At 43.1% G+C, this 27,462-nt stretch overlaps 1 protein-coding gene across 4 annotated transcripts in view; it reads left to right on the top strand.

Annotated features, from left to right (window-relative positions):
• Positions 1 to 27,462, top strand: part of TSHR (thyroid stimulating hormone receptor) — a 119,837-nt gene that overhangs the window by 71,362 nt on the left and 21,013 nt on the right. For all 4 annotated transcript variants that reach the window (XM_053290602.1, XM_053290681.1, XM_053290776.1 and 1 more), the window contains 3 exons: positions 4,194 to 4,271; positions 4,713 to 4,781; positions 20,830 to 20,907. In XM_053290602.1, the coding sequence (XP_053146577.1) occupies positions 4,194 to 4,271; positions 4,713 to 4,781; positions 20,830 to 20,907 (225 nt within the window). The remainder of the gene's footprint in view (positions 1 to 4,193; positions 4,272 to 4,712; positions 4,782 to 20,829; positions 20,908 to 27,462) is intronic.

Raw genomic sequence — 27,462 nt, 5'->3', positions numbered from 1 at the left:
CCCCCAATGACGTTATAGGAAATGTGGAAGAAACTTATTCCCTCTAACCCTCCCCTAGTGACCTTCTATACCCCCACCTTCCCAGTCACTTACTTGCCCTCTGCCCTCTATCCAAACCCTTCCCATCGAGCATCTATCCATTTATCTGGGATGCTGGCTGTGCCAGCAGTGGTAGTGGAATGGAAAAGGGGGGAAATCTCTGTTTGTATCCTCTTTGGCACTTGGCATGCCGTTACAACTGCTGAAAAACGCAAGCTCCTGCACATTCTCTCCCCAGTTATATCTAGTGGTTAGAGTGCTGGACTAGGACTAGGGAGACCCGAGTTCACATCCCCATTCAGTCATGATACTTGCTGGGTGACTCTGGGCCAGTCGCTTCTCTCTCAGCCTAACCTACTTCACAGGGTTGTTGTGAGGAGAAACTCAAGTATGTAGTACACTGCTCTGGGCTCCTTGGAGGAAAAGCGGGATATATAATGTAGTAGTAGTAATACATGATGTGGCATCCTCACTCTGTAGGTTTCCCTGCCCTCACAGTCAGCAACCAGAAATGGAGTGTGGGGAAGTAATTGCATTATCATCTCACTAGTGTTTTCAGGCCCGTTAAATAACGGGCGCTAGCCCGTTAAATAACCGCCGCTGTCTCGGCCAGCTTACCCCACCGCCTCTCTCCTTGCTTCCCGGCTTCTTCGGGGCGGCCGCTTCTGGCCGCCCAACATGGCCGCTGGGTGCTGGCGGTCGTGCCTCCCTAGCATGTTCTGGGCATGTGCTCCGCGCATGCCCAGAACCGCCAAGGGAGGCACGAACACATGCTTGGTGTCCGTCCACGGACGGACACCAAGCGTTTTATTAGAGAGGATAGCATGTATGTTGTATCACTAGACATTAGGGAGGGAGGCTGTGGAGGGAGGGAGGCTTCCGGTTTTCAACAGTGCCTTGCATTTGCTGTAATGTGTATTCGCAGCAGAGTTTCACAGAGAACCTCTCAGCATATTTATTATTCTTATTACTTGTTTACACGGTCAGACAGGTGTTATTGATTGGTTTGTTTTATCCAGACATCGAATCCTTCCCAAGGACCTGGGATGGCTGAATTCTATCATCAATACTGTTGGTTATTATAGATATCGTCGCAAAATATAGGCTGTTCCCAGTAAAGTTGCTTTTTATAATTGGCTGATGGTGATTTCTGTGGCCCCTATGGTGTTGAGGTGCTCTTCAAGGTCTTTTGGAATTGCATCTAGGGTGCCAATTACCACTGGGATTATTTTGGTCTTTTTCTGCCACAGCCTTTCAATTTCAATTTGTAGATCTTTGTATTTTGTGATTTTTTCTATTTCTTTTTCTTCTGTTCTGCTATCCTCTGGTATTGCTATGTCGATTATTTTGGCTTGTTTTTCTTTCTTCTCGACTACAGTTATATCCGGTGTATTGTGTGGCGCATGTTTGTCTGTTTGTAGTTGGAAGTCCCATAATATTTTTGCATCTTCATTTTCTACAACTTTTTCAATAGTATGGTCCCGCCAATTTTTGGCTACAGGTAGCTTGACCATGATTGATGGTCGTTATTTTCCTGGTCTTACGATCTAGCGTCTCTAGCTCTGCCTGGGTCCAGTCTGTTATTCCCGCAGTGTATCTGATAATAGGTATAGCCCAGGTGTTTATGGCTTGTATGGTGTTCCCGCCATTGAGTTTGGACTTGAGGATTTTTCTAACTCGCCTGATGTATTCACTTCCTGTTTTCTTTTAACTTCAGTGTGTGCGATGTTATCAGCCTGGAGAATGCCCAAGTATTTGTAATGTTCTTTCTCTTCCAGGTTCTTGATGTTGCTTCCATTGGGCAGTTCGATTCCTTCTGTGTTTGTTGTTTTTTCCTCTTTTCATTATTAATGCAGTACACTTGTCTAGTCCAAGCTCCGTTGCTAGTTCGCTACTGAATATACGGACAGTGTTTAGCAGTGATTCGATTTCTGACTGGGACTTTCCATACAACTTCAGATCGTCCATGTACAGCAGATGGTTGATTTTACTTGATGTTTTAGATGTCTGGTATCTGAGGCCTGTTTTGTTTAGTATTTGTGAAAATGGGGTCATGGCGTTTACAAACAACAGAGGAGATAGTGAGTCCCCTTGGAAAATGCCTCTTCTAATTCTAACCTGTCCAAGTGTCTCGCCATTGATTGTTAACTGTGTACTCCACATGCTCATTGCTCTTTTAATAAATATCTGAATGTTTTTGCTGACACCAGTTGTTTCTAAACATTTTAGTATCCATGTGTGAGGCAATGAGTCAAAGGATTTCTTGTAGTCAATCCATGCAACACTTAGATTTGTTTTTCTTCTCTTGCAGTTTTCTAAAATCATTTTGTCAATCAGTAGCTGGTCTTTTATGCCTCTGGTGTTCAGACAATTTCCTTTCTGTTCAACTGGAAGCTGTTTGTTAGTTAATAAGTGTTGCATTACTTCATCTGCTATTATTCCAGTTAATAATTTGAACATGGTTGGCAGGCAGGTTATCGGTCTCTAATTACTTGGAACTGCACCTTTTGTTGGGTCTTTCATTATGAGATGAGTTTTCCCAGTTGTTAGCCATTGTTCAAGATATTATTATTATTATTATTATTATTTGTTTTTTGTTTACACAGTCAGACAGGTGTTATTGACTGGTTTGTTTTATCCAGACATTGAGTCCTTCCCAAGCACCTGGGATGCCAGAATTTTATTGTCAATGTTGTTGCTGTTGTTATAGATATCATCGCAGAATATAGGCTGTTCCCAGTAAAGCTGCTTTTTGTAATTGTCTGATGGTGATTTCTGTGGCCCCTATGGTGTTGAGGTGCTCTTCAAGGTCTTTTGGAACTGCACCCAGGGCGCCAATTACCACTGGGATTATTTTGGTCTTTTTCTGCCACAGCCTTTCAATTTCAATTTGTAAATCTTTGTATTTGGTGATTTTTTTTCTATTTCTTTTTCTTCTATTTGGCTATCCCCTGGTATTGCTATGTTGATTATTTTCACTTGTTTTTCTTTCTTCTCAACTACAGTTATATCTGGTGTATTGTGTGGCAGATGTTTGTCTGTTTGTAGTCGGAAGTCCCATAATATTTTTACATCCATTTTCTTCAACTTTTTCAATTTTATGGTCCCACCAATGCTTGGCTACAGGTAGCTTGTATTTTTTGCAGATGTTCCAGTGCATCATCCCTGCTACCTTGTCATGTCTTTGTTTGTAGTCAGTCTGTGCGATCTTTTTACAACAGCTGATTAGGTGGTCCACGGTTTCATCTGCTTCTTTACAAAGGCGGCACTTGCTGTTTGTTGTTGACTTTTCTACTTTTGCTCATATTGCATTTGTTCTTAGCGCCTGTTCTTGTGCAGCCAGTATTAAACCCTCTGTTTCTTTCTTCAAGTTGCCATTCTTAAGCCATTGCCAGGTCTTGGTGATGTCTGATTTTCCACTTATATTGTGCAAATATTGACCATGCAGTGGCTTATTTTTCCATTTTTCTGCTCGGTTCTTGACTTGTTCTTTCTTGTAGGCCTGCTTTCTTTCATTGGTGTTGAATAGTTTCACGTTGTTGTTGTTGTTGTTGTTGTTGTTGTTGTTGTTGTTATTATTTACATTTATATCCCGCTCTTCCTGCAAGGAGCCCAGAGCAGTGTACTACATACTTGAGCTTCTCTTTCTCAACAACCCTGTGAAGTAGGTTAGGCTGAGAGAGAAGTGACTGGCCCAGAGTCACCCACTAGTTTTATGGCTGAATGGGGATTTGAACTTGGGTCTCCCCGGTCCTAGTCCAGCACTCTAACCACTACACCACGCTGGCTTTCCATATGCTGGATGCTCTAATATTGTGCAGAGATGATACTGAAGAAAGCATGTTTTGTAAATTTTAAGAGCTGATGGGCTCTGTTGATGCAAGCTGGTACTCCAAACTGGGCGTTGAAGACAGTAGAAAACCAACTGATGTGCTGATACAATACTCTCCCCATGACTCATTTCTGCCAGGAGACAATGTGCTGCATATTGTATCAGCTGAGATTTCCAATCAAGGCAGACCCATGTAGAATAGATTATAGCTGTTTAAATGTACATAAATATAAAAAGTGTGTGTGTACATGCATATACTGTATATAAGTTTCATATATATGAGTTGTATTTTATTGTGATGCTTTCCCTTCTTTTTTCACAGCGAAATTGCGGATAATCCATTCATGAGTTCACTGCCTGCGAATGCATTCGATGGGCTGTGCAATGAATCCCTTATACTGTACGTTGTCCACCACAGTCCTTAATTCCCCCCCCCCTTTTTTGCTCCATTGGTAGGCCTTGGGCCCAATCCAGCAGGGCTCTTCTTATATTCTTATGTTACGTGCATAGTACTTTCATTTTTCTGTGCAATGCAATAGGAGTTATCAATACCCCAATTATAAAAAGTGCACTTTTAGACAATATTATGAGGGGATGGTGAATGAAACATAACCTCATTAAGGTTGATCCTCACCTGGAAGTTGGAGCTTTATGATATTTTTGCTTTCTCAAATGATGTACACTTCAAAATGGCTTGGGCCCTAGGTCAACCCCAATATTGACCAAGGGTTAAAATAAGGGTTAAAGTAAGTTGGACCAAAAAGTGTGCATTAAAACATGAAAACTAACATAGCTATCATTGCATCAAACAAGGCACTAATGTAATTTTTTTGGTTTTCAGGAAACTCTATAATAATGGTTTCACAAAGATACAAGCACATGCATTCAATGGAACAAAGTTAGATACTGTGTAAGTAAACACCATGAAAATATGTTTGCAATCTCAGCTTGCGTAGAACATCATCTCATAGCTTCATTCTAAATAATGTTAGAAGATAGAGGCTCTCATTCATGAACTTTCTCCAAAGTGAAATTTGAAAGAGAATGCTGGTGTTCCATCCCCAGAAGAAACTGACATTTGAAGAGAATTGCAGGATTCTTCCCAAGAAGACACTGGAGGATTTTCTCAGATTGTTTCTTCATATTCTTCAAACCTCTTTCAGGGCCTTTTAAATCTTTCCAGAATGATGGATTTAAATGTCTTGGAATGTCATCTCATACTATTTAAAACAAAACTGGCACACCTAATCTAAAAATCTGACTGTGCTCACCATGAGTTAGATGTTTTCAAAAAAGGACTTATGTTTTTACAGGCTTGTCGTCTTTTATGGCACCTGTAGAAACAAAAGTATAATCTCCTTTAACAGAAGCTGAACATCGTTCAAGACCTGACCACTCTTGTGGTTTAAGCCTGAGCAGCCTACCCCAACTGCAACGAAAGTGCACAGGTGAGAAGAGCACTGCTAATTAAGAGTAGCTTAGAGATATGAAGTTAAGGCAAAGTAAAGAAATGTATTTAGGAAATCCATGCAGGATAGCTACATGAGGTATGTGAGGCGGAGAAAGAAGATGGAAATCTCTCTCAGGTGAGAGATGAAACCTGAGAGTATCAGTCTAACAAAGGGGAATCACGTCAGAGACAGAGAGGATTCCCTTACTCACTATCTGTATTCAATAGGTGCAAAAGGTCAATGCCTTCTAGAGCTTGCATCTCCAACACTAATAAAGGCATTAAGTGACTGTGGCTTTTGGATTTTTTTTCATGGACTAACAAGGCCACTTAAGATTTTTAAGTGCAGCAAAAGTTATTCATGCCTAAGCCTAATCAAAATCTGTGGAGCTTCCATTAGTCATGACTGCAAGCAAGGCTGGAGTGAGGAGTCAGTGAGGCTATTCACACGTGCATAGGAACCTGGGCTAAGGGAGCCCGACCCAGTTTACTCTGCATGTGTGAACCGCTGGGAGTTGTGTGGCTCCCGGCAGCTAGCCTGCCTAATTGCCCCCCACCCTGGTTAAATGAGGTTAGGGTTAGACTCCGCTAACCCCGTTTTGGAGATTGTGTGCCGCCCATGGTGTTGCTCCGCACCGTGGTGACGTACAAGTAGACCCCTGACCAGGAGGCTACAACAAGCCTCCCAGTGTTGGGGGTCCCCCCAGAATTACATGTCCTCAGCTCTTGCCTGTGGGCTTCCCAGAGGCATCTAGTGAGCCACTATGTGAAACAGGATGCTGGTCTAGATTGGCCTTGGGCCTGATCCAGCACGGCTGTTCTTATGTTCACCTGAATGGGGAAATAGGAACAAGTTGGCAGGTATGGAAGTGGCCTAGGGGATCAGGTGTGGGCCCATTGATACTGAGGCTTTCCACATGAGCAGTGTGGGACCAGAAGTCCCACATGAGCAGTGTGGAGAGCTGAGGAGGGTTAATGCTGCACACGAGCATTAAGCATTCCCTGGGCAGCCAGATTGGCCACCCACACGATTATCGGCTCAGTGACAGAGCCGGTAGGGGTGGCAGGGATTGGGAGCTGCCCAGCCCCCAGAAGTCCCAGGATGTGCACTGGGACTCCTGGTGCCCAGGGCATCCTAGGACTTCTGGGGGCTGGGCAGTCCCCACTGCCCCTACCGGCTCCGTCTGAAATCATTCAGCCTCTCTTCAATCTCCATAATAATCCATAAGAACATAAGAACAGCCCTGCTGGATCAGGCCCAAGGCCCATCTAGTCCAGCATCCTGTTTCGCACAGTGGCCCACCAGATGCCGCTGGAAGCCTACAGAAAGGAGTTGAGGGCATGCCCTCTCTCCTGCAGTTACTCATCTGCAACTGGTACTCAGAGGTATCCTGCCATTGAGGCTGGAGGTGGCCTATAGCCCTCCAACTAGTAGCCGTTGATAGACCTCTCCTCCATGAAGTTATCCAAACCCCTCTTAAAGCCATCCAGGTTGTTGGCTGTCACCACATCTCATGGCAGAGAATTCCACAAGTGGATTATATGTTGTGTGAAAAAGTACTTCTGTTTGTCGGTCCTAGATTTCCCTGCAATCAATTTCATGGGATGACCCCTGGTTCTAGTGTTATGGGAGAGGGAGAAGAATTTCTCTCTATCCACGTTCTCCACACCATGCATGATTTTATAGACCTCTATCATGTAATATCCCTTTCACGCTCCCATCATCTAAGGGTCCAACCATCTCCCAGGCAGGTTTTCTGTTTCTGATATATTTAAAGAAGCTTTTGTCGTTCCCCTTGATGCATTTAGGTAAATGTTCCTCAAAATCTCTTTTTGCCTCCCTTATTAAGCCCTCCTTGCATTTCTTCTTCCAAAGTTTGTGTTCCTTTCTGTTCTTATCATTTTGGCAGGCCTTCCAATTTCTGAAGAATGTCTTTTCCCCCTTTATAACTTGCTTGACTTTACTTGTTAGCCATGCTGGCATCCTTCTGGACTTGGTAGTTCCTTTCCTCCTATTTGGTATACATTCTAACCGGGCTTCTACTATTGTGTTTTTAAATAAACTCCATGTATTCTGGAGTGGAGAGACTTCTTTCTGCAATTTCCAGTCACTGTCAGCATTTTGATCTGGAGGGTCATAACACGTACCTAGCAACACATTTCCTTTCAGGCCTTGTATTGCCACCCACTCCGGTCTTCCTAAGTTTTCTAACTTGTTTGATTCTATCCCTTCTATGGACAGTGCTATCCCACCCCCAATTTGCCGCTCCCTGTCCTTCTAGAGCTTATATCCAGGAATAACAGTGTCCCACTGGTTCTCATTCTTCCACCATGTTTCTGATATGCCCACTATATCTACAGTATGTTTTCATTAATAACCAAGCACTCCAGCTATGGAGAGGAGAGCTGGTCTTGTGTTAGTAAGCATGACTTGTCCCCTTATAGCTAAGCAGGGTCTGCCCTGGTTGCATCTGAATGGGAGACTTGATGTGTGAGCACGGTAAGATATTCCCCTTAGGAGATGGAGCTGCTCTGGGAAGAGCAGAAGGCTCCAAGTTCCCTCCCTGGCATCTCCAAGATAAGGCTGAGAGAGATCTCCTGCCTGCAACCTTGGAGAAGCCGCTGCACTTCTGTGTAGACAGTACTGAGCTAGATGGACCTATATGATCTGACTTAGTATATAGCAGCTTCCTATGTCTTATGTCCCTCACCCATCCTGTCTCGGAGGCTTCTGGCATTGACATATAAGCACCTATAAGCTGAATCTCTTACCTGGTGTGTTCTGTCTTTCTTATGGCCATTTGATCTCTTTGACCAGCTAGCACATCCTTCTGTCTGCTCTTTTCCTGTCCCCTTCTGGTTTAGCTGAAGCATTTACACCCTCGCACCTTAAGGGATGGCATTTGCTGAACTTGATACTGCCCAACTCCTGTGTGTTATCCCCCAGGCGTCCTTTTAAAAGCTGCTCTGAGACCTTTTTGACTTTAAGCATCAGCAGTCTGGTTCCATCTTGGTTCAAGTGAGCCCGTCCCTTTTGTACAGGCCTTGCTTGCCCCAAAATGTATCCCAGTGCCTAAAAGATCTAAACCCCTCCTCCTAGCACCACCATCTCGTCCATACATTGAGATCCCTTAGCTCTGCTTGTCTCACTGGCCCTGCGTGTGGAACATGAGCATCTCTGAGAATGCTATCTTGGGGGTCCTGGACTTTAATATGCTAACTAGCAGCCTAAATTTGGCTTCCAGGGTCTCTCAACTGCATTTCCCAACATCATTGGTGCCAATGTGCACACAACAGCTGACTCTTCTGCAGCATTGCTGTGCCAGTCAGCCCATCTAGATGCCATGTGATGTCCACAACCTTCGCATCAGGCAAGCAAGTCACAGTGAATGGTAAAATAGAGACATATTGGCAGATATGCCCCTCTGTGCCTGTATTCTTTATGTGGTGGGGACAGGGTCCACCCAGTGTACTCAGCCCCTGCCAAGGTAGAAGGGGGATCCACTTGCAGTTTGGCAAGGCCTCCCTGAATCCTGGACCCAGCCCTGACCACAAGTACCATTCCATTGCTTTCAATGGGATTTAATTGTGATCCCCTGGTAAAACTGCTGCCCTGTAACCAGAAGGTTACAAGTTCGATCCTGACCAGGGACTCAAGGTTGACTCAGCCTTCCATCCTTCCAAGGTCGGTAAAATGAGTACCCAGAATGTTGGGGGCAATATGTAAATCATTGTAAACCGCTTAGAGAGCTCCGGCTATAAAGCGGTATATAAATGTAAGTGCTATTGCTATTAACCTTTCCTGGACTGCATAACAAGCTCTATTTAAAAAACAAACAGACCTAGAGCAGATGGTATGTATAGCACTTAAGAATGTATTTAAAATATTAACTAGAAATGAGCACTTTAAAGCTTGTGACCCAGAAGTATCTTCCCCCCCTGTTTCTTTATTAGTCATGAGTGACACCTGTTTGGAAAGGAGACATTTCACATATGATTGACTCTAAAATGACCATAAGGAATTACACCCTATTTTTCCTTTCAGCAAAATAAACCATATTGGGCATTTGATGTTCCTCAGCTTCAGTTAAACACATGAATGGCAGTACTAGCATGACTTCTTCTTTTAATTATTTTTGTGCGGGGAGAGCAAACATTGGTCCTAGCCAACAGCCACAGTGCATGCTTTTCAAGTTCCCTTCTGGTGTGTGTCTTGATTTGCTCAAAATGTTTAAAAATAAGGTCATGCCAAGTAATTCCTGTGTGGATGTTGATTAGATTTTTTGGCTTGGAGACACACAACTAAAACAAACTGTTTTTGCGTTTTTTAGTAATAGATTCTAAAACAATTAATCCATTCCCTGACAGTGACATTTAATTTTGAAAGCGTAACGCTAGCAACTTGGTTTGGTTGTTACTTAAACCAAGTGCTTTAAAGTGAAATGGAGCAAAAAAAGCTAAGGAGCTGAGAATACTTGCTGTGTTCACAAATGGGACTACGAATAAACACACGAATGAGACTTTTCCATAGGCAAACGATTCCCAAAGAGCTTTCCTCATTCATCTCTTCTTTCTCTACTCCTTGTTAGATGCCACAACTCAGTATCATTCATTTTGTTCTTAAATCTCATGCTGGCTGTCTTAGTCCAGAAGAAACTCTAAATTCATGAGTCACAACCCTTGTGCCAGACATGGCCAATATTGTTTGTTCCCTGATGTCCAGATATTAATGTTTATTGTCATAGTGTACATTGTAGCAAAAAGCATCATCATCACTGCTGCCACTTGGTCATAAACTCCAGCTTTCTGCCTCTTCCTGCCCTATCCAGTTATTGCTTTTTGGTTTTAAGTTTTAACCCCTTGTTAACTGCTTCTCCATGGAATCCTCTGTTTGTGCTCTGGATCCAAGTTCTCGTCTCATGCATCAAAATTTAGGAACACTTCTGTTTTCCTCTCTCTGTCTGCCCCAGCTCATTTACACATAACATTTGATTTTGTCAAATTGGCCATGTCCTTGCCTTACTCATGCTTGGATTTTCAGCCTCTGAATCAGTGGCTTAAACCTGAAGATTGTTTTACCCATGGTTTTGGACTGTCCTGTGGCAGGTTGACTTGGACAGGACTTAGACTACTGTAACCCAATGATTGCCTGAGACATGCTCATGTCTTATCAGATAAGAAATAGGGGAGCTAAGATGGAGTAGTTGTGTTTCAAAAAGAAGAGGTTAAACAGAGTTATGGGCTAGAAGAACTGCTTCTAGACAGGAAGAAAATTTGGATTTCAGAATAGTTAGTCCTTGTTGAGAGATTCATTTTGCTGTTGTTTAGCTGTCCTTTAGAGTTCTACTCCTTCCTGCTCCGTTATCTTAGGAAGACCACCAACTATTGGCTGTGTTTAAAATAACATACCCATGGTGTGATTGATCCTGGGGATAGGAACATAGGAAGCTGCCTTATACTGAGTCAGACCATTGCTCCATTTAGCTCAGTATTGTCTGCACTGACTGGCAGCAGCTCTCCAAGGTTTCAGGCAGGAATCTCTCTCAGCCCTACCTGAAGATGCCAGGGATTGAACCTGGAACCTTTTGCATATAAGCATGAAGATAGGGATGTGCGAACTGGTTCGGGGGTTCAGTTCAATGGTTCCGTCCGGACCGGGACCAACACCCCCCTGCCAGTTCGTGATTTTTTTTAAAAAAAAATTAAAATAAATTCTTATTTACATTTAGCCCCTTGGGGGGGGCTCCTAAAGGCCACGGGGGGCTGCGAAGGTTCCCCCTCCCCCCGCTGGCCTTGGTAATCACTGCCGTGGCCAGTTTTACCACTGTTTTTGGCCCGTTCGGGCCTCTGTAACTCAGTGCGGTGGCCATTTTGCCTGCGGCTGCACATACACGAATGGCCTCTGCGAAGCCCTGGGCCATGCCAGGCCTCGCAGAGGCCATTTGCACATGCGTGGCAGCAGGCAAAATGGCCACCGCGCCAAGTTACAGAGGCCTGAAAGGGCCAGAAACAATGGTAAAACGGGCCAAAACGGTGATTACCAAGACTGGCAGGCAGGAACCTTCGCGCGCACGCGCGCACACACACACACGGCCTTTAGGAAGCCCCCCGAAGGGGCTAGAAGTAAATACAAATTTATTTCAATTTTAAAAAAATAAATCGCGAACCTGACCGGACCAAACTGTGGGAGTGGCGGTTTGAAGAGGAGCCGGACAGAACCAGGCTAGCTGGTTCCGTGCACACCCCTACATGAAGATGCTCTCCTACTGAGCTATGGCCCCATCCCCTAAGAGGAATCTTACAGTACTCACATGTAGTCACCTATCCAAATGCAAACCAAGGTGGATCCTGCTTAGCAAAGGAGACAATTCATGCTCGCTACCACAATACCAACTCTCTTTCCTTTAGTGTTCTACAGCAGGGATCCTCAATGTTGGGCCCCCAGATGTTATTTGACTTCAACTCCCATAATCCCCAACCAAAGGCCACTGGGGCTTGGGATTATGGGAGTTGAAGTCCACTAACATCTGGGAGCCCAACGTTGAGGATCCCTGTTCTACAGGTTGGGGTAGCGAAAGTAGCTGTTTGCAAGTGAAATCTCCATATATACTTTGACCATCCTACACAAAACAAATAGAAATGTTTGAGATCACAGTAGATTCTTTATTTATTCATTCATGCAATTTATATATATTTGCATGTCTGAGAAACTATAGTGAATAAATGGCTGATATTAATGAAAAGTCATTGCATTATTTCTAGTCGTTTGGCTATGCTGAAAATTAAAAGGACTTTACAAGAGCTTGCTCACTGATTCATCCATTTTCTGGAATATTAGTATATATCACAAAAGAAAAATGTTATAGAAAACAATAGGAAGACATTTTTCCTAAGATGGTCCTTCTGCAACATTGTTGAAATAGTAATAATTAAGACTTTTCAGTTTGTACTTTCTTGTGAAAACAGGAGGGAATACATTAGCACATGTTGGGCACTTCATCAAACTGTGGTGGAAATGTGAGCATCTGCTACTCTCCTCCAATATCAAGTAGGTTTGAACTTGTGGCCTCAAAGGAAAAGGTTTTCATTACGGGAGGCTATTTTAAGCCTTGCAATCTCCCTTAGAATAAAAAAAAAATCCTCAGATCAAAAACACACAAAAATACCAAAGCCTTTTCAACGTGTTTATTTTTTATTTATTTGATTCTGTGTGTGTTTGTGTGTGTATAAATATATATAGTATATTTATATACTGCCCTTCATCCTAACACCCCAAGACGGTTAACAAGATTAAAACAATAAAAATAGAACAAATGCCACAAAAAATCTAGAGAGAAGAAGGCAGCGGCTGGCTACACCAGGGAGGGTGATAGTGGGCCGAGGGGAAAGTTCCCCCTTTTAGCAATGCTGCTGTGCAGGTGGCAAGGGCAGCGAGGGAGAGCTCTTTCCATCTCCACGTGCAGAGAAAGGCCCATAACAGATTGCAGACAGGGTGTACAATCATTTGGGAGGGAGGAGGGGAGATGAACAGTGCTCTCCCACGCAGCGGCATTGCTAAAAGGAGGGACTTTCCCCTTGGCCCACTACCACCCTCCCTGCTGCAGCTGCTGCCGCCCCATCACCTGCACTGCATTTTAAAAGTAATGGGGGGGTCTTCCCCCTCACCCCCCTCACTGCAGCAGCAGCTGTGCGTCCTTATCCCGCCACACACTGTGGCGGTTTGTAAGGAGAAAAAGGGGGGGCTTTCTCCCTCCACCCCTACCCTCACTGGAGCAGTGGGGGCAGCAAATCCTTGTCAAAAGGCTTAATCCATCCCTGTATATGTAACCAACCCAAAGAGGATAAATTTGTGTGTGTGAACATCTGCACACTTGTGCAAATCTGCAGGCACAGAAGGGGGCAGATAACACACAAATTCTTCAATAACGCTACCATCTTGTAACATTGGCCACTGGAACTGATTGATTGATTAAGTGCCGTCAAGTCGGTGTTGACTCTTAGTGACCACCTAGATAGACTTTCTCCAGGATGATCTGTCTTCAACTTTAAGGTCTCTCAGGGTTGCATTCATTGCTGTCATAATCGAGTCCGTCCACCTTGCTGCTGGTCATCCTCTTCTTCTCTTCCCTTCAACTTTCCCCAGCATTATAGACTTCTCAAGGGAGCTGGGTCTTCTCATAATGTGTCCAAAGTATGATAACTTGAGCCTGGTCCTTTATGCCTCGAGTGAAAATTCTGGATTGATTTGTTCTATGATCCATTTGTTTGTTTTCCTGGCTGTCCATGGTATCCTCAAAAGTCTTCTCCAACACCAAAGTTCAAAAGCGTCAATGCTTTTTCTATTTTGCTTCTTTAAAGTCCAGCTTTCACATCCATAGAGTGTCATGGGGAAAACCACTGTCTAAATGATTTTAATCTTTGTAGGTATAGACACATCCAGGGGCGTAACAAGGCTGGAGTGGGCCCAGAGACAAAATTTTAAAATGGGCCCCTCGCTGATACACATACACACACACACACACACACACACACACACTTCACAATATATAGTCATGTGACTTGCCTCTGGGGGGCCCCTTGAGGCGTGGGGGCCCCCAGGCAGCCACCTCCCCTTGCCTAATAGTAGTTACGCCCCTGGACACATCATAGTATCGAAATATCCTTTCCAAGGCCTTCATTGCAACTCTACCAAGCGCTAGTCTGCTGCGCATTTCTTGACTGCTGGATCCTTTACTGTTGATGGTTGAGCCTAAAAGGCAGAAGCTATCTACCACTTCAATGTCTTCATTGTCAATTCTGAGGCTGGTTGCTGTACCCGTTGTCATTAGTTTAGTCTTATTTACATTTAATTGTAGTCCCATTTTTTCACTGTGCTCCTTGACTTTCATTACTAGACCTTGCAGATCCTCCGCATTCTCAGCTATCAGAGTGGTGTCATCAGCGTAGCGCAGGTTATTGATGTTTCTTCCTCCAGCTTTAAAACCATGCTCATCTTCTTCTAATCCAGCTTCTCTCAGTATATGTTCAGCATATAAATTGAATAAATACGGAGAAAATATACAGCCTTGTCTTACTCCTTTGCCAACCTGGAACCAGTCTGTTTCTCCATATTCTATCTTGACTGTGGCTTCCTGTCCTGTATATAGGGTTCTCATGAGAACAATGAGATGTCCTGGGATGCCCATTTTCCTAAGGATTGGCCACTGGAGTAGTTTACCATTTTCTGCAAGTTACTGTAAATTATGGGAAAGAACTGACCCGGGAAATAGTCAAGTCTTCAGTGTAGGGATTTCTCTTATCAAGAATTTATAAAACATTACTCTCATTTTTGTGAGGAAGAACAGACTAAGAATTATAAACTGAAGTGGGATCAAGATTTAGTTAAATCGATTATGTTTGAAGAATGGGAATATATATGGAAAATAGCAAATGATTTATCTTTGTGTAGAAATAAAATGGTGCAACAGGGAAATATTGGGAACTGCTCTGGGGAACCGCCCAGAGACTAAAGTTTGAGCAATTTATAAGTTTGATGAATAGATAAATAATACATAAATGAATAACTTGCCTAGGGAGCAAGAGGTTGCCGGTTTGAATCCCCACTAGTATGTTTCCCACACTATGGGAAACACCTATATTGGGCAGCAGCGATATAGGAAGATGCTGAAAGACATCATCTCATACTGCGTGGGAGATGGCAGTGGTAACCCCCTCCTGTATTCTACCAAAGACAACCCGGGGCTCTGTGGTCGCCAGGAATAGACACCGACTTGATGGCACAACTTTACTTTACTTTAGAGATATAAAAGGAAATTGTTATGACTAGGTAGCATATGGCCCCAAAAGATGAATGGAAATGTAGACAAAAACTGTTGGAAGTATAGTTTAGTTGTTGGTACTTATTTTAATATTTGGTGGCAATGTAGTAAAATGAGAGCATTTTGGTCTGAAATGAAGAAGGAAATTGTAGAAATAATAGGGATGCAACTAGAGTTGGACCCATTTTTTCTATTTTAACCTGTTTTAAAAATTAAACATACAACATAGAGGATTGGTGTTTTATTTAACAATTTCAGAAAGAACATGCAATGCAAAATATTGGGGGTCCAGACTCATATAGGACCAGAATAGGAGTAAAAATTATGCAATTATGCAGTCATGGCAAAACCTACAAGTTATATAAGGGTGAAGAAAGGTCAACAGAAGCTTAATAGGTTTGTGGGAAATTGGATTATATTTATTGAATATTGGTGGAATAAAGCACATTCCTCACAAGACAAAAGATACTTGTTTCATATGTTGAAAACGTATTAGGAACAAATTTCTTTTTGGAGAAAGTTGTTATATAAGGGGTGTGGGGGGGTGTATGTGTGTGTAAATATGAAGATTTGGTGAGTTAGCAAGTAATTCTGAAACTGCTTATGATGGTTACTTTATTTGTGATGGTGAAATTATTAAGTGTAAGTGTGAGTAATGTATTCTATCTTATGATTCATTATTTAATTTGTGTAATTATGCATTTTGGGGGATAGGACTGCAGTTCAGTGGAAGAGCACATGCTTTGCATGTAAAAGTTCTCAGGTCTTCAGTTCAGTTCTGTTTATTTATGGCCATTGACCCCAAAAACATATACATATAGCTCAAACAATAACAAGAAATGAACCCAAGTATTTGTAAACCTTATAAAATCTAACTATACAGATGCACTCTTACTTTGAATTCTAATAGCAACGAGACAAAACTTAGAGACTTTTGTCATCGCTATCAGATAAGAGAATTTATCTTAGCTAACATAGAATTCATCCAGGCGGCAAGGGTAATTTGCTTAGCATGACTTAGCTAAGCAGGGTCCACCCTGCTTCCATATGAATGGGAGACTAGAAGTGTGAACACTAGAAGATATTCCCCTCAGGGGGTGGAGCCGCTCTGGGAAGAGCAGAAGGTTCCAAGTCCCCTCCCTGGCATCTCCAAGATAGGGCTGAGAGAGATTCCTGCCTGCAACCTTGGAGAAGCCGCTGCCAGTCTGTGAAGACAATACTGAGCTAGATAGACCAATGATCTGACTCAGTATATGGCAGCTTCCTATGTAGAAACTACAGTATAGTAACTCAGGGATCCTCAACGTTGCCCCCCCCCATGTTAGTGGACTTCAACTCCCATAATCCCAAGCCCCAGTGGCCTTTGGTTGGGGATTACGGGAGTTGAAGTTCAATAACATCTGGGGGCCCAACGTTGAGGATCCCTGTAGTAACGCATGGGATAATGTCTCAATAGCACCTAACTTGCAAAGACAAAACCTCTCAGAGCTCAGGTCTAATCCCCAGCATCTCTAGGTAGGACTGGGAAGGACCCCTGCCTAAAACTGTGAAAAGGTGCTGCCAGTCACAGTAGATACATAGGAAGCTGCCTTATACTGAGTCAGACTCTTGCTCCATCTAGTTAAGTGTTGAACCCAAGGATCTGACTCAGTATAAGCATTCTATGTACTATGTATGTCTACTTTTGAAAACCTTTAAAAAAAACCACCCAAATATGGGGAAATGAGTGAAAAGACATAAAGACACTATCATCAACCAGCTCACTGCCACCACCATCCCAAAGAACGAATGATACTTCTCTTTTGGCTTGAATGAGTGTGACATAAATTAGCAAGAAATCTGTTACTTTTATACAAAATGAGGGCACCTGTTAAAAGGAAAGGTTTAAACCAGGGTTTTTCAACGTGTGGGTCCCCAGATGTTTTTGGACTTCAGCTCCCATAATCCCCAGTCCCAGTGGCCTTTGGTTGGGAATTATGGGAGTTGAAGTCCAATTACATCTGGGGACCCACACGTTGAGAATCCCTGGTTTAAACAACTGAAACCAATTAATACCACGAAATCCTACATTCTGATGAACCTGGCTCATGTATGTTGAAATTGGCAGCCAACAATATGGCCCCTCCTTTCTAAGACATTGTTATGAACATGCCATTGGTCTCTGGCATTCAGAGTTGGAAAGTCTGGGTTGTGCTATTGGCAGAACAAATGGTTACCTTTCACCTTGTTTATTCCAACGATCTACCAAATGACAGAGGAAAATATTGTAAAATTGGACAACTATGTATCTTCTCCAAGCAGAAAGGTTTCCTCTTGCCTTGGACACTGCTACTGCAAAGATCCCTTTGATATGTTTTTTGAAGTTCGATCCAAAGACACATTTTGTTTATTATAAAACTGTATAGCCTGCCTCTCTCATAGATCATTGAAGGCAACTTATGGCACTTAATAAAACAATGCAATGCAATTATCAATAAAAACAATTCAATATAATCAGTCCATAAACTTAATAAAACAATGCAATTATCAATAAAAACAATTCAATATAATCAATCTACAGACCATAAAAACTGCACTAGCAGAGAGGAGAAACACAATCAAAACCTACGATTTCATACAAACTGCAAAGAGGCTTCTTGGAAAGAAAAGGCTTTTATCCTCCCCACTTAAAAGCCAATAAGAAGGGCACCATTCAAATTCTCCGGCATGGGGAGTGCCACAGGGTGGAGCCCATGACACTGCTGAAAAGGCTTTCTTTCACGTGGCTACCAATCAGCCTCTGAAGCAGAACATGGAGAGCTTTCTTAAATAAGGAACATCCTCACAAGTGACGAGGAAATAACAGTCAGCCAAGTAATATCTTTAGAAATCAAAGTGAGAAAAAAGATGCATTGTTGATGTACCGCATGTAAAAAGAGAGTCTAAGGTACCGTTACAGCACCAGTGAGCATTTTTAGTGGAAAGTCAGAATATACATTTTTAAAATAAAGCACAGCCTTTTCCAAAGAAGACTGGGTTTTTAAAAAGACAGGCATACATTATTCTGACTTCAGGATGCAATGGAATTAATTAGTGCATGTGTCCCAGCCATTAATTATTATACCATTAGAGCACAAAAAGGAGAAGAGAGAGTAAAAATAATACAGCAGGTGCTATGTCATAAAAGGGAGCATGTAAGAAATGTTGCAGACTCTGATGAAATGGGTTCATCAACCTATAAATATCCTAAATAAAAGCTTTAATAGCAGAAGGAAAGCTTTCCATGTTGGTTGCATCCTAAGAACTGTGTGTGGGAGGAAGCTCATACAAGCAAAGCTCCCCAATCCCACTCAGCACAATAGCTCCTGGCACCTGTAAAAATCTGCTCCTGATGGTCAGGGACCCCTGGAACAGAATTCACCCAGGATGTGAAAGACTGTAGGAGAAGGGAGGACTGGCAAAAATAGCCATTCACCCTGTTTGAGCTGAAATGCCTTCTGTTTGTGCAGGAACAGCTTGGGGTAAACCATGGGCATTTTGTGCACCACAGATGTTGCTGCATCTTCTGAATGCAAATTGTGCAAATGCTGAAACCACAGAAAGGAGTTCTGTGATTGCACAGCCATTGGACATAATGGCTGTGTAGTCATTGATTGATTGATTGATTGTTGCATTTCTATACCGCCTTTCGTTAAAAGACAACCCCAAGGCGGTTTACAAAAGTTAAAAACATACAATAAAAAGACAATAAAAACATCATGCTAAAAAATAGAAAAACATATAAAAACAGGCATAAAAACAATACAAGTAAAAACACACAGAAGCAGCAATAAAACGATTATGTAAAAGCCTGGGTAAAAAGCCAAGTTTTAACAAGCTTTCTAAAAACCGTGATGGAGTCCGAGGAGCGAATGGCCACTGGGAGAGCATTCCAAAGTCTCCCAGTGGCCATTCGCTCCTCGGAATCATGCAACTCCCTCACCCAGTTTTGGCATTTTCACAAGTGCACTGTAGTGCAGATGTAGTGCATTTGGAAGAGGCAGAGCATCCACAGTGCGCAAAACACCCATGAAGTGCTGCACAATGTGTGGGCCAAGGTACTTTTGTTTGTACAACCAAAATATTGCAAGCCTGTAATTAAGATTACTGGCTGACATCCAGACTTGTTGCGATAGTGCAAGGATGTTGCGCCAGCTAGTTCCACTATGTGGGGAGCTTGTGTTCCAGACTAGTGCTGTACTAGTGCAACTGGATACACAACCTATCTGTGCCTGTGCCTGTGCCTATGCCATGCGTCCTGCTGTGAAGCCTCTTCCTCAATCCATATATTGCAAGACTATCCGCTATCCTTGTTGCATGAGTGCACTGCTTGCACAAATGGACCAAGAGCTCAAGAGACTCAGCAACTCTGAGCATCTGCTTAGCCACGCAACCTTATTGTGTGTGTGCATTTTTGTTCATTGTGCTAATGCCATGTTAGTCTGGATGTCAGCCGCTGTTATTTGATTTAACTAGAGTCTGTTTACTCCAGAATTGAATGAAACCTATTTTTTCAGCAGTTTCAAAACTATAGAGAAGCTTTGTTCTTGTAGACTCATTTATTATACATTAGCATAAAATGTAAGTGAAAGTACTTGTACCCTGTTTCCCCGAAAGTAAGACCTAGCAGTAATTTCTGGTGTACTGCTAATTGCCCTAGTGCATTTTGGGGGGCTAAAATTAATATAAGACACTGTCTTATTTTCGGGGAAACACGGTACCTAGGTCAGATAATTACATCTCACATATTCAGCAGATGGCGTAATCTACATTAACTGTTCTGATTAAGAGGAATCTTGAGGAATGTGACTGGCATTAGATTATGAGAAAGCATTTGACCATACACTGAATTTACTTTTTTTTTTTTTTTAAATTATTTTATTTAACATATGTGTATACTGCCCAAAACGCAAGTCTCTGGGAGGTTTACAACAAAACAATAAAAACAACAAATAAAAAGGTTAAAACATTACAACAATTTAAAATTTAAAAGGTTAAAACTATTAAAAATCAAACAATTAAAACAGTATCTAATTAAAAGCCTGCGTGAACAAATGTGATGAGTGTTGAACCAAAGTGGTTAAGAGTGTTGGTTAAGAGTGATGAACCAAAAAGCTCATGGAAAAAGAAACATATTACAAAATGCCTGAGGTTACTGGCAATACAATTCTATGCATGTTTACCTGAAAGTAAGTCCCACTGCATCCAACAGGGCTTATTCTCAGGTAAGTGTGAAGCAGCTTATTCCTGTAGAATATGACTGAGTGTGACAGCTGGGCTGTCATGAGATAAAACTCTGACAGAACTTCAGACACCGAAGGGACGTGGGATGGGGGATTGATCAGAGATCTCCGCATCCTATACATCAAAGATCTGCCTACACAAAATAGATGGTGGAGTAATTTCTCCCCATACTACATATATCAGCTGCAGTGGCATCCCTACATACAGAACTTAGTTTCCTTATGTTCCTTGCCTGAACGGACAGGATTGAAGTCTTCATTTCAAATCTTTAGTTCATATTCAGCCAAAGTCTGTTAAGGAAGTGTGTCTGATATTCAGCATCAGTATTAACTAGGTTTCTAGCGTGACCTTTTAAGAATTCATGTACAATAAAATCTGTTGGAATCTTAAAATGTATCAGCTCTGTTTGCATTGTTTTCCTCTTGCAGGTACCTGCATAAGAACAAATATCTAAGGGTCATTGATGAAGATGCATTTTTGGGTGTGCAGAGTGGTCCAAGCTTTCTGTGAGTAGAGAAAAAGAGAGAGACATTAAATAATAGCATTGTTATTTGGGACTGTATCTGTAAATGGTGCTTTCAGATGACTGGAAAAAGCAACATACCGTCCAAAGAGGACTGTGAGGCAGAAACCATATGCAGCAACAGTTAAAAAGTTCTCGGGATATCCAAACTGAGTCAAGAGCAGTCCCCATTACTGATCAGTCTTCAAACACCTCTGGAAAGCCAGGAGAGAGCAAGGCCTAACACGGAGGGCATTCTACAGGCTGGGGTGATCACTGAGAAGGTTTTGTCCCTCATGCACGAGAGCCAAGCTTTGGGTGATGTTGGTACATGGAGTAGAACCGTTCCACTCCCCAGGGCAACTTATAGGGTAGGTGGGTTCTCTTGGGAACAGGAGGTCCTTGATAACTAAGGCCCAAGCTGTTTAGGGCTTTACAGGTAACAGCCAGCACCTTTATTTCCATGAGCCAATTATCATGCAAAGTAAAGTAAACATAATTATGCATGTTCATACAACTTCAGGGATTTATTCTCTGAATTTGGATGTAGGAGGGCAGGAAATTGCACATCACCAAATGTTTTCTGTGCACTTCATTTGGCTTTTATCTGCTGGAGGAAAGCTTTTTGTGAGGTGCTAGTATCTAATACTAAAAACAATCTAACAGAGAGATTAGATGGCACTAGGGTGAAAGGTCTGTAGTCTTTGTTTAAAGCAGTAATTCCTGAGCTGTTTGCCATAGGAGACTTACTGTTGTCCCATGAGAAATGGGGTGGCCCATGGGGAATTGCATCATTAACAAGCCCCAGATCTTATCAGCCACCTCCCTCCTGCATTACCTCTTCCAGAAAGGAAGTGCAGCAGTGGGGGTACCTGCATAAAACATGGGAGAGGGCTCCTAGCCTCACCTAGCTTTCTGCTGTTTCCGCCTTCATAGGTGCTGTATTATAATATTATAATTTTTTTTAAAATGTAATTATCCTTAGGGCTGGTTGATTGAGTGTAATTATCAAAAAGGGGGACGTGGGCCCGCGCCCCAGAATCAGATCTTTTAAGAACCTAGCAATGCCCTTCTGTGGGTGAGAAGGGCTATGGACTACATTTTGCTTCTTTAGAATATGCTTCATCCTCAAACAAAGAAGAAAACAAAGAAGTGCAGCTGAGGGAGCCTTAATCATCAGCTCTCTTTCAGCCTCCGAAGAATGGTTATGCAGTCAGTCTGCTCGCCTGCCTTCCCCTGAAGGTGAGCAGTGGCCGTTTTTGCCTCCGCCATGCACCCACATGAGTGCTGGCACGATGAAAGTCAAAGCTGGGATAGGGAGCAGGAAGTCTTCACACATCCCAGAGAGACCCGCATCAACAGCATAGCAGCTGCTCTCATTAGAGCAGCCGCTGTGCTCTTTGCAGCCACTCTTTCCCCAGCTCATGACTAAAATGGCGGTGGGCCAGGGAGAAGCCTTCTATCCAGCAGTGGTAGAATGAACACATGGTTCATTCTAAAATGTTGGGTAGAAGAACAAGGCTTCTTCTCTCCAGACAACACAAGCTGCCTGGGTTACCCCGGCAGCTTGTGTCATGAGAATAGCCTTCTTGGATAGAATTCAGAAGCCCAGTAAACATAATTCACCCACAGTATCAGCCAGCACAGCTGCCTAAGTTCCAAACAAAAGCGCGTGAGTTGTGGACAAGATGAGGAAAAACAAAATGAGCTTCATGATTTGATCACCTTTTGTTGCAGAAAATGTTCCAAATTCAACTGTGATATTCACTCTTCAGGAAGAAATGAGACATTTAGTCCATTGTTAGAAATAAACTGGAGAAGAGAGTGAATAAAAAGTTAGTTTTTGCAAACTTTCATCCTCCCTTCCCTAAGGAGGCTTGCCTTTCGTCCTGAAAGTTGACTACAAGTCACTTTGAGAAGTATGGAAAAACAAGGTATAATGTGTATAGCAGATTTTTCTGAGCAACAGAAAACCCATTCTGATAATCATATGATAAAACATTTCATTAAGGTTTGTAAACATATCCAGTGAACAGACTCTCTCAGATCCGGTGAATACACTTTGGATTGAAGATTTTTTTAACATATCCAGAGAATACACTCTGGATTCATAACCTACAATTACAGCATTGTTCTACCTGTACTGTATACCTTGGAAGTATTTTCACCAGGGGACGCTTGCAAGATTAATGTGCTCAGTTTATACATATAGGCTACCATATTGCACAGGGAACTGCCCATCCAATAGAGAGGCGCTCATACAGCTTATGAAATAATCTGCAGCTTGCCTACTCTTCTTCCAACACAGGGCTGTTCCATGCCCACTAAGGAACGTGTCATTGCAGCTGTGATGTTACTCCCATCATTCCCAGTGGGAGTAGCATTGCAGCTGCAATGACATGCTCCATAGTAGGCATGGAACAGCCCGGATGTTGTAAGGGCTGAAGTAGCTGCAATGAAGTAGGCATGAAGCAACTCTTGCTGTTGGAAGCCGCATGGCAGGCTGCAGGGTGGCTCATATGCCCAGCATGTGTCTCTCTCTTGGATTGATGGTGTTCTGCATGGCATGTAGGTCATACAAACCAGGAGAATTATAAAACTCTTGTGAAGGTGATGGTAACTTCAAGTAAATCTTTCCTTACCTCTGCTCCTTCCTTTTCCTGTGTGTCTGTCTGTTTAGACTATAAGCTTGCAGGCAAGATCTTGCCATTATTTTTATGGTGTCCCTCAGGGACTGTTATTCAAAATCTGAACTTCAGTATGGTGTCCCTCAGGGCTCCATATTGTCTCTGATGTTGTTTAACATCTACATGAAACCTCTGGGAGAGATAATCAGGAGGTTTGGTGCAGGGTGTTATCAGTATGCTGATGACACCCAAATCTTTTTCTTCATGTCAACATCATCAGGAAAAGGCATAACCTCCCTAAATGCCTGACTGGAGGTGGTGATGGGCTGGATGAGAGATAACAAACTGAGACTGAATCCAGATAAGACGGAGGTACTTATTGTGTGGGGTCAGAACTCAGGAGATGATTTTGATCTGCCAGTTCTGGATGGGGTCACAGGTATGCAGTCTGGGGCTGCTTCTGGACACAAACCTCGTATCCCAGGTTAGTGTCCCAGGTTGAGGCAGTGGCCAGAGGTGCCTTTCATCAGCTTCAACTGATAAACCATCTGCATCCGTTTCTTGAGATAAATGACCTCAGAACAGTAGTACATCTGCTGGTCACCTCCTACTTCAATGCACTCTATGTGGGGCTACCTTTGTATGTAGTCCAGAAACTGCAGTTGGTCCAGAATGTGGCAGCCAGGTTGGTCTCTGGGTAATCTCAGAGAGACCATATCACTCCTATCTTAAAAGATCTACTCTGGTTGCCAATAAGTTTCTGGGCAAAATACAAGGTCTTGGTTATCTATATATTTAATCCTCGTAGACGTGCCCATCCTGATGCGTGGAAAGTGTCCTGACACCCAGCGGATTTGCTGGGCGGTGGAGGCGCCTGATTATGGGTGGTGGAGGCTCATGCGCAGCAGGGCTCAGGAGGCCGTTGAACTGCTGCTGGGGGAAATGGCGGCTGGTGGCAGGACTGGCCATGGCGAGGAGGCGGCGGCAGCGACAGACCCTGCACAGCTGCAGGGGTCAGGAGGCAGCTAGGCTGCCAGGAAGAGGAGGAGGCAGCAGCAGGAGTGAACGGGCCGGCAAGCTGGCCAGAAACCGTGGGCGGGGGGAGGGGGAGAAGCGGGGCGGGTGAGCGTCAGAGACGCCTGGGGGAAGAGTTAGGGAGAAGGGGCTGAAGGGGGGAATAGTCAGGAAGAACTAGGGGTGCAGATGCTATGCACCCGGTCAGCTAGTAATTTATAAAGCCCAAAATAGCTTGGGCCCTGGGTATTTAAGAGAAATTCTTCTTCTCTGTGAATCACACTGCCCACTGAGATCATCAGGAGAGGTTCGTCTGTAGTTGCCACCAGCTCGTCTCTGGTGGCTACTCAGGGATGGGCCTTCTCCGTTGCTGCCCTGAGGCTTTTGAACATGCTCCCTGCTGAAATAATAGCCTCCCCATCACTGACAGCTTTTTAAAAGGCAGTCAAGACACATTTGTTCACTCAGGCTTTTAATTAGATACTATTTTAATAGTTTATTTTTAATAGTTTTACCTTTTACATTTTAAATTGTTGTAATATTTAAACCTTTTTATTTGTTGTTTTTATTGTTTTGTTGTAAACCGCCCAGAGACTTACATTTTTGGCGGTATACAAATATGTTAAATAAATAAATATAAATAAATAAATACAAAATGTTTGTACAGCACTTGATTTTTAGGCACTTAAGAAATTATACATACTATTATTAAGCGATTTGACCTCTTAGGCTATTTGCTGCACATCACTTCCCTTCCCCCTCCTAGAAATGCTTGCTGTCCTAAATCCATCCACCCCTGTTCCTCTGTTGGCATTTTAATTTCCTACCAACAGAGTAGGAAATGGGAAACAAGGCATTGTATTTGCCACACCCATCGTATTTGGAGTATTTGAAGTATACTTCCCAACTTTATTGTATTGGCTGCAGCCAAAGGTCAAAGCTCCTGGTGCTGTGCTATTCAAATAAGTGCTTTTGCTGTCTGGATGATGGGCAACGTGTTAAGAATATGTGTTTCCAAATCTGTCTGGAATCATCACCATCAATTTCTTGAATGTCCAAACTTTAGTGTAGATGCTGAAAAACACATGTATTTCCAGAGGTGCACTTTGCCATGGACCTTGGGGATCTGGTCCATGGCCTCCTGTCCCCAGGGGGGCTTCCAAATGTTCTAGGGGGCCTCCCCAGAGCCCCACCGCAGCCCACAGAAGGGGGGCCAGGGGAGTTAAAAAAATTTAAATCCTTTTTTCAACCACTGCTGTGTGGCAAAGATGGTAGCGGAGACAGGGGGCACCCTGATGTGCGGACCAAGGTGGGGGAGGTGGAGGCAGCGGCAAGAGTTCTTTCCCTGAGCCCACCTGCTGCCCAAATGACAATTCAGGCCATTTTTGGCCCATTTGAGCCTCTGTGCATTGACAGAATTCTCCCCCCCCCCGCAAGATTTAACTTGCCCCCGACCCCACTCAAGCTGGGGAAGGGGACTCCGAAGCCCTTCAGGTCCGGGCTCCAAAATTACCTAGGTGCACCACTGTGTATTTTACAAACATCCAAAAATAGATACAGATTTCCCTACATTTTCAGCATACACTAGTGAATGCTGACTATTCTGTTTCAATGACTGTCAACATTCACTGGTATTATCTCTGAGTTTTGAGATGTTCATTTGTCTGGGAATATCAACATTCATCAAATTGGAGACATTCACTAAAAGAATGTCTTTATCTATAAAATTAAAACCCCTGTAAGACTCTAGAACACATACTCTAATTCTCTGCAATCTTCCTGGGCAGACAAGTAAATAGATACACTTTTTCCTAAAGTAGAAGGTTTGAGAACTATTATGTCATTCCAGTACTATACAATACTAAACGTCATTGCATGTCAACTGTCAAATACAGTCAGATGTCAAATGTTGAAATCGAATTCCATTGGGTATTTTTTTAAAAAGAAGATATCAACTGTTTGGAGAATATTCAGTAAATGCTCAATCAAAAAAAATCTGAAGAATATTCACTGCTAACATTCACAAAGGGCTATGTAGATAATTTTTTGAAGCAAATTTGTTTACGTTCTGTGTCATTTCACACATTACAAGAGAAGCGGGGGGGGTGGAGGAGGAGGAGGCCTTGCTGCTGCTTTCTATGTTTTTTAACACAGTACTAGCCGACCCCGCACAGAACATCTGTGCACTCGTTGGGGCCAGCAGTTACCTCTTCCCCCCCACCTTCTGCCCCAGTCTCCACTTCCAGGCCCAGCTTCCCCTCTTCTGCACTGCCACTTCTGCCCCCACTTTCTTCCCCCTCTCCACCGCTCCTGGGCCTTCTGCGGCCAGGCCTGCCGCTGCTGTGGCAACCAATCCTCAGCCAATGTGGCAACCAAGCCTCAGCCAATCAGGCACGTCCACCACCCAGCCAATCTGCTGGGCACTGGGATGCACATTCCAAGGCACACCCAGGAGAATTAATATAATAGATGAATCAGCTCTTAGAATCTCATTGAGTCAGTTCAGGCAATACTTTCCCAATATTGGAAAGCACTCAGAATTTAATACAGTTAAAAGGGGGATGTGCTGAGGGTGCACCTGTCCTGATGACTTTCATGAATGTCCTGATGCCCTATATTGTGTGGGGGGGTGGAGGTAGGTTAGCTGCTCATCTCAATGGACATAGTCCAAATACTAGTTTGGGGCCACATGTAGAGTGGCCATTTATTTTTATTTTATTTTATTTATCAAATGTGTATGGTGCCCCAAACTTCTTCCTCTGGGTGGCTCACAACAACATAAAAACAAACCAAAACACAAAGTAATGACCTTAAAACAATGTAAAACCGCAATTAAATTAAAAAGCTTGGGTGAAAAGGTAAGTCTTAAATGACTTTTTTAAAGTTGTCAGAGATGGGAAGGCTCTCATCTCAGCAGG

The sequence above is a fragment of the Hemicordylus capensis genome, chromosome 1 (genome assembly GCF_027244095.1).
Source record: "Hemicordylus capensis ecotype Gifberg chromosome 1, rHemCap1.1.pri, whole genome shotgun sequence".
NCBI lineage: Eukaryota > Metazoa > Chordata > Lepidosauria > Squamata > Cordylidae > Hemicordylus > Hemicordylus capensis.
This window is presented reverse-complemented; position numbering and strand designations above follow the sequence as displayed.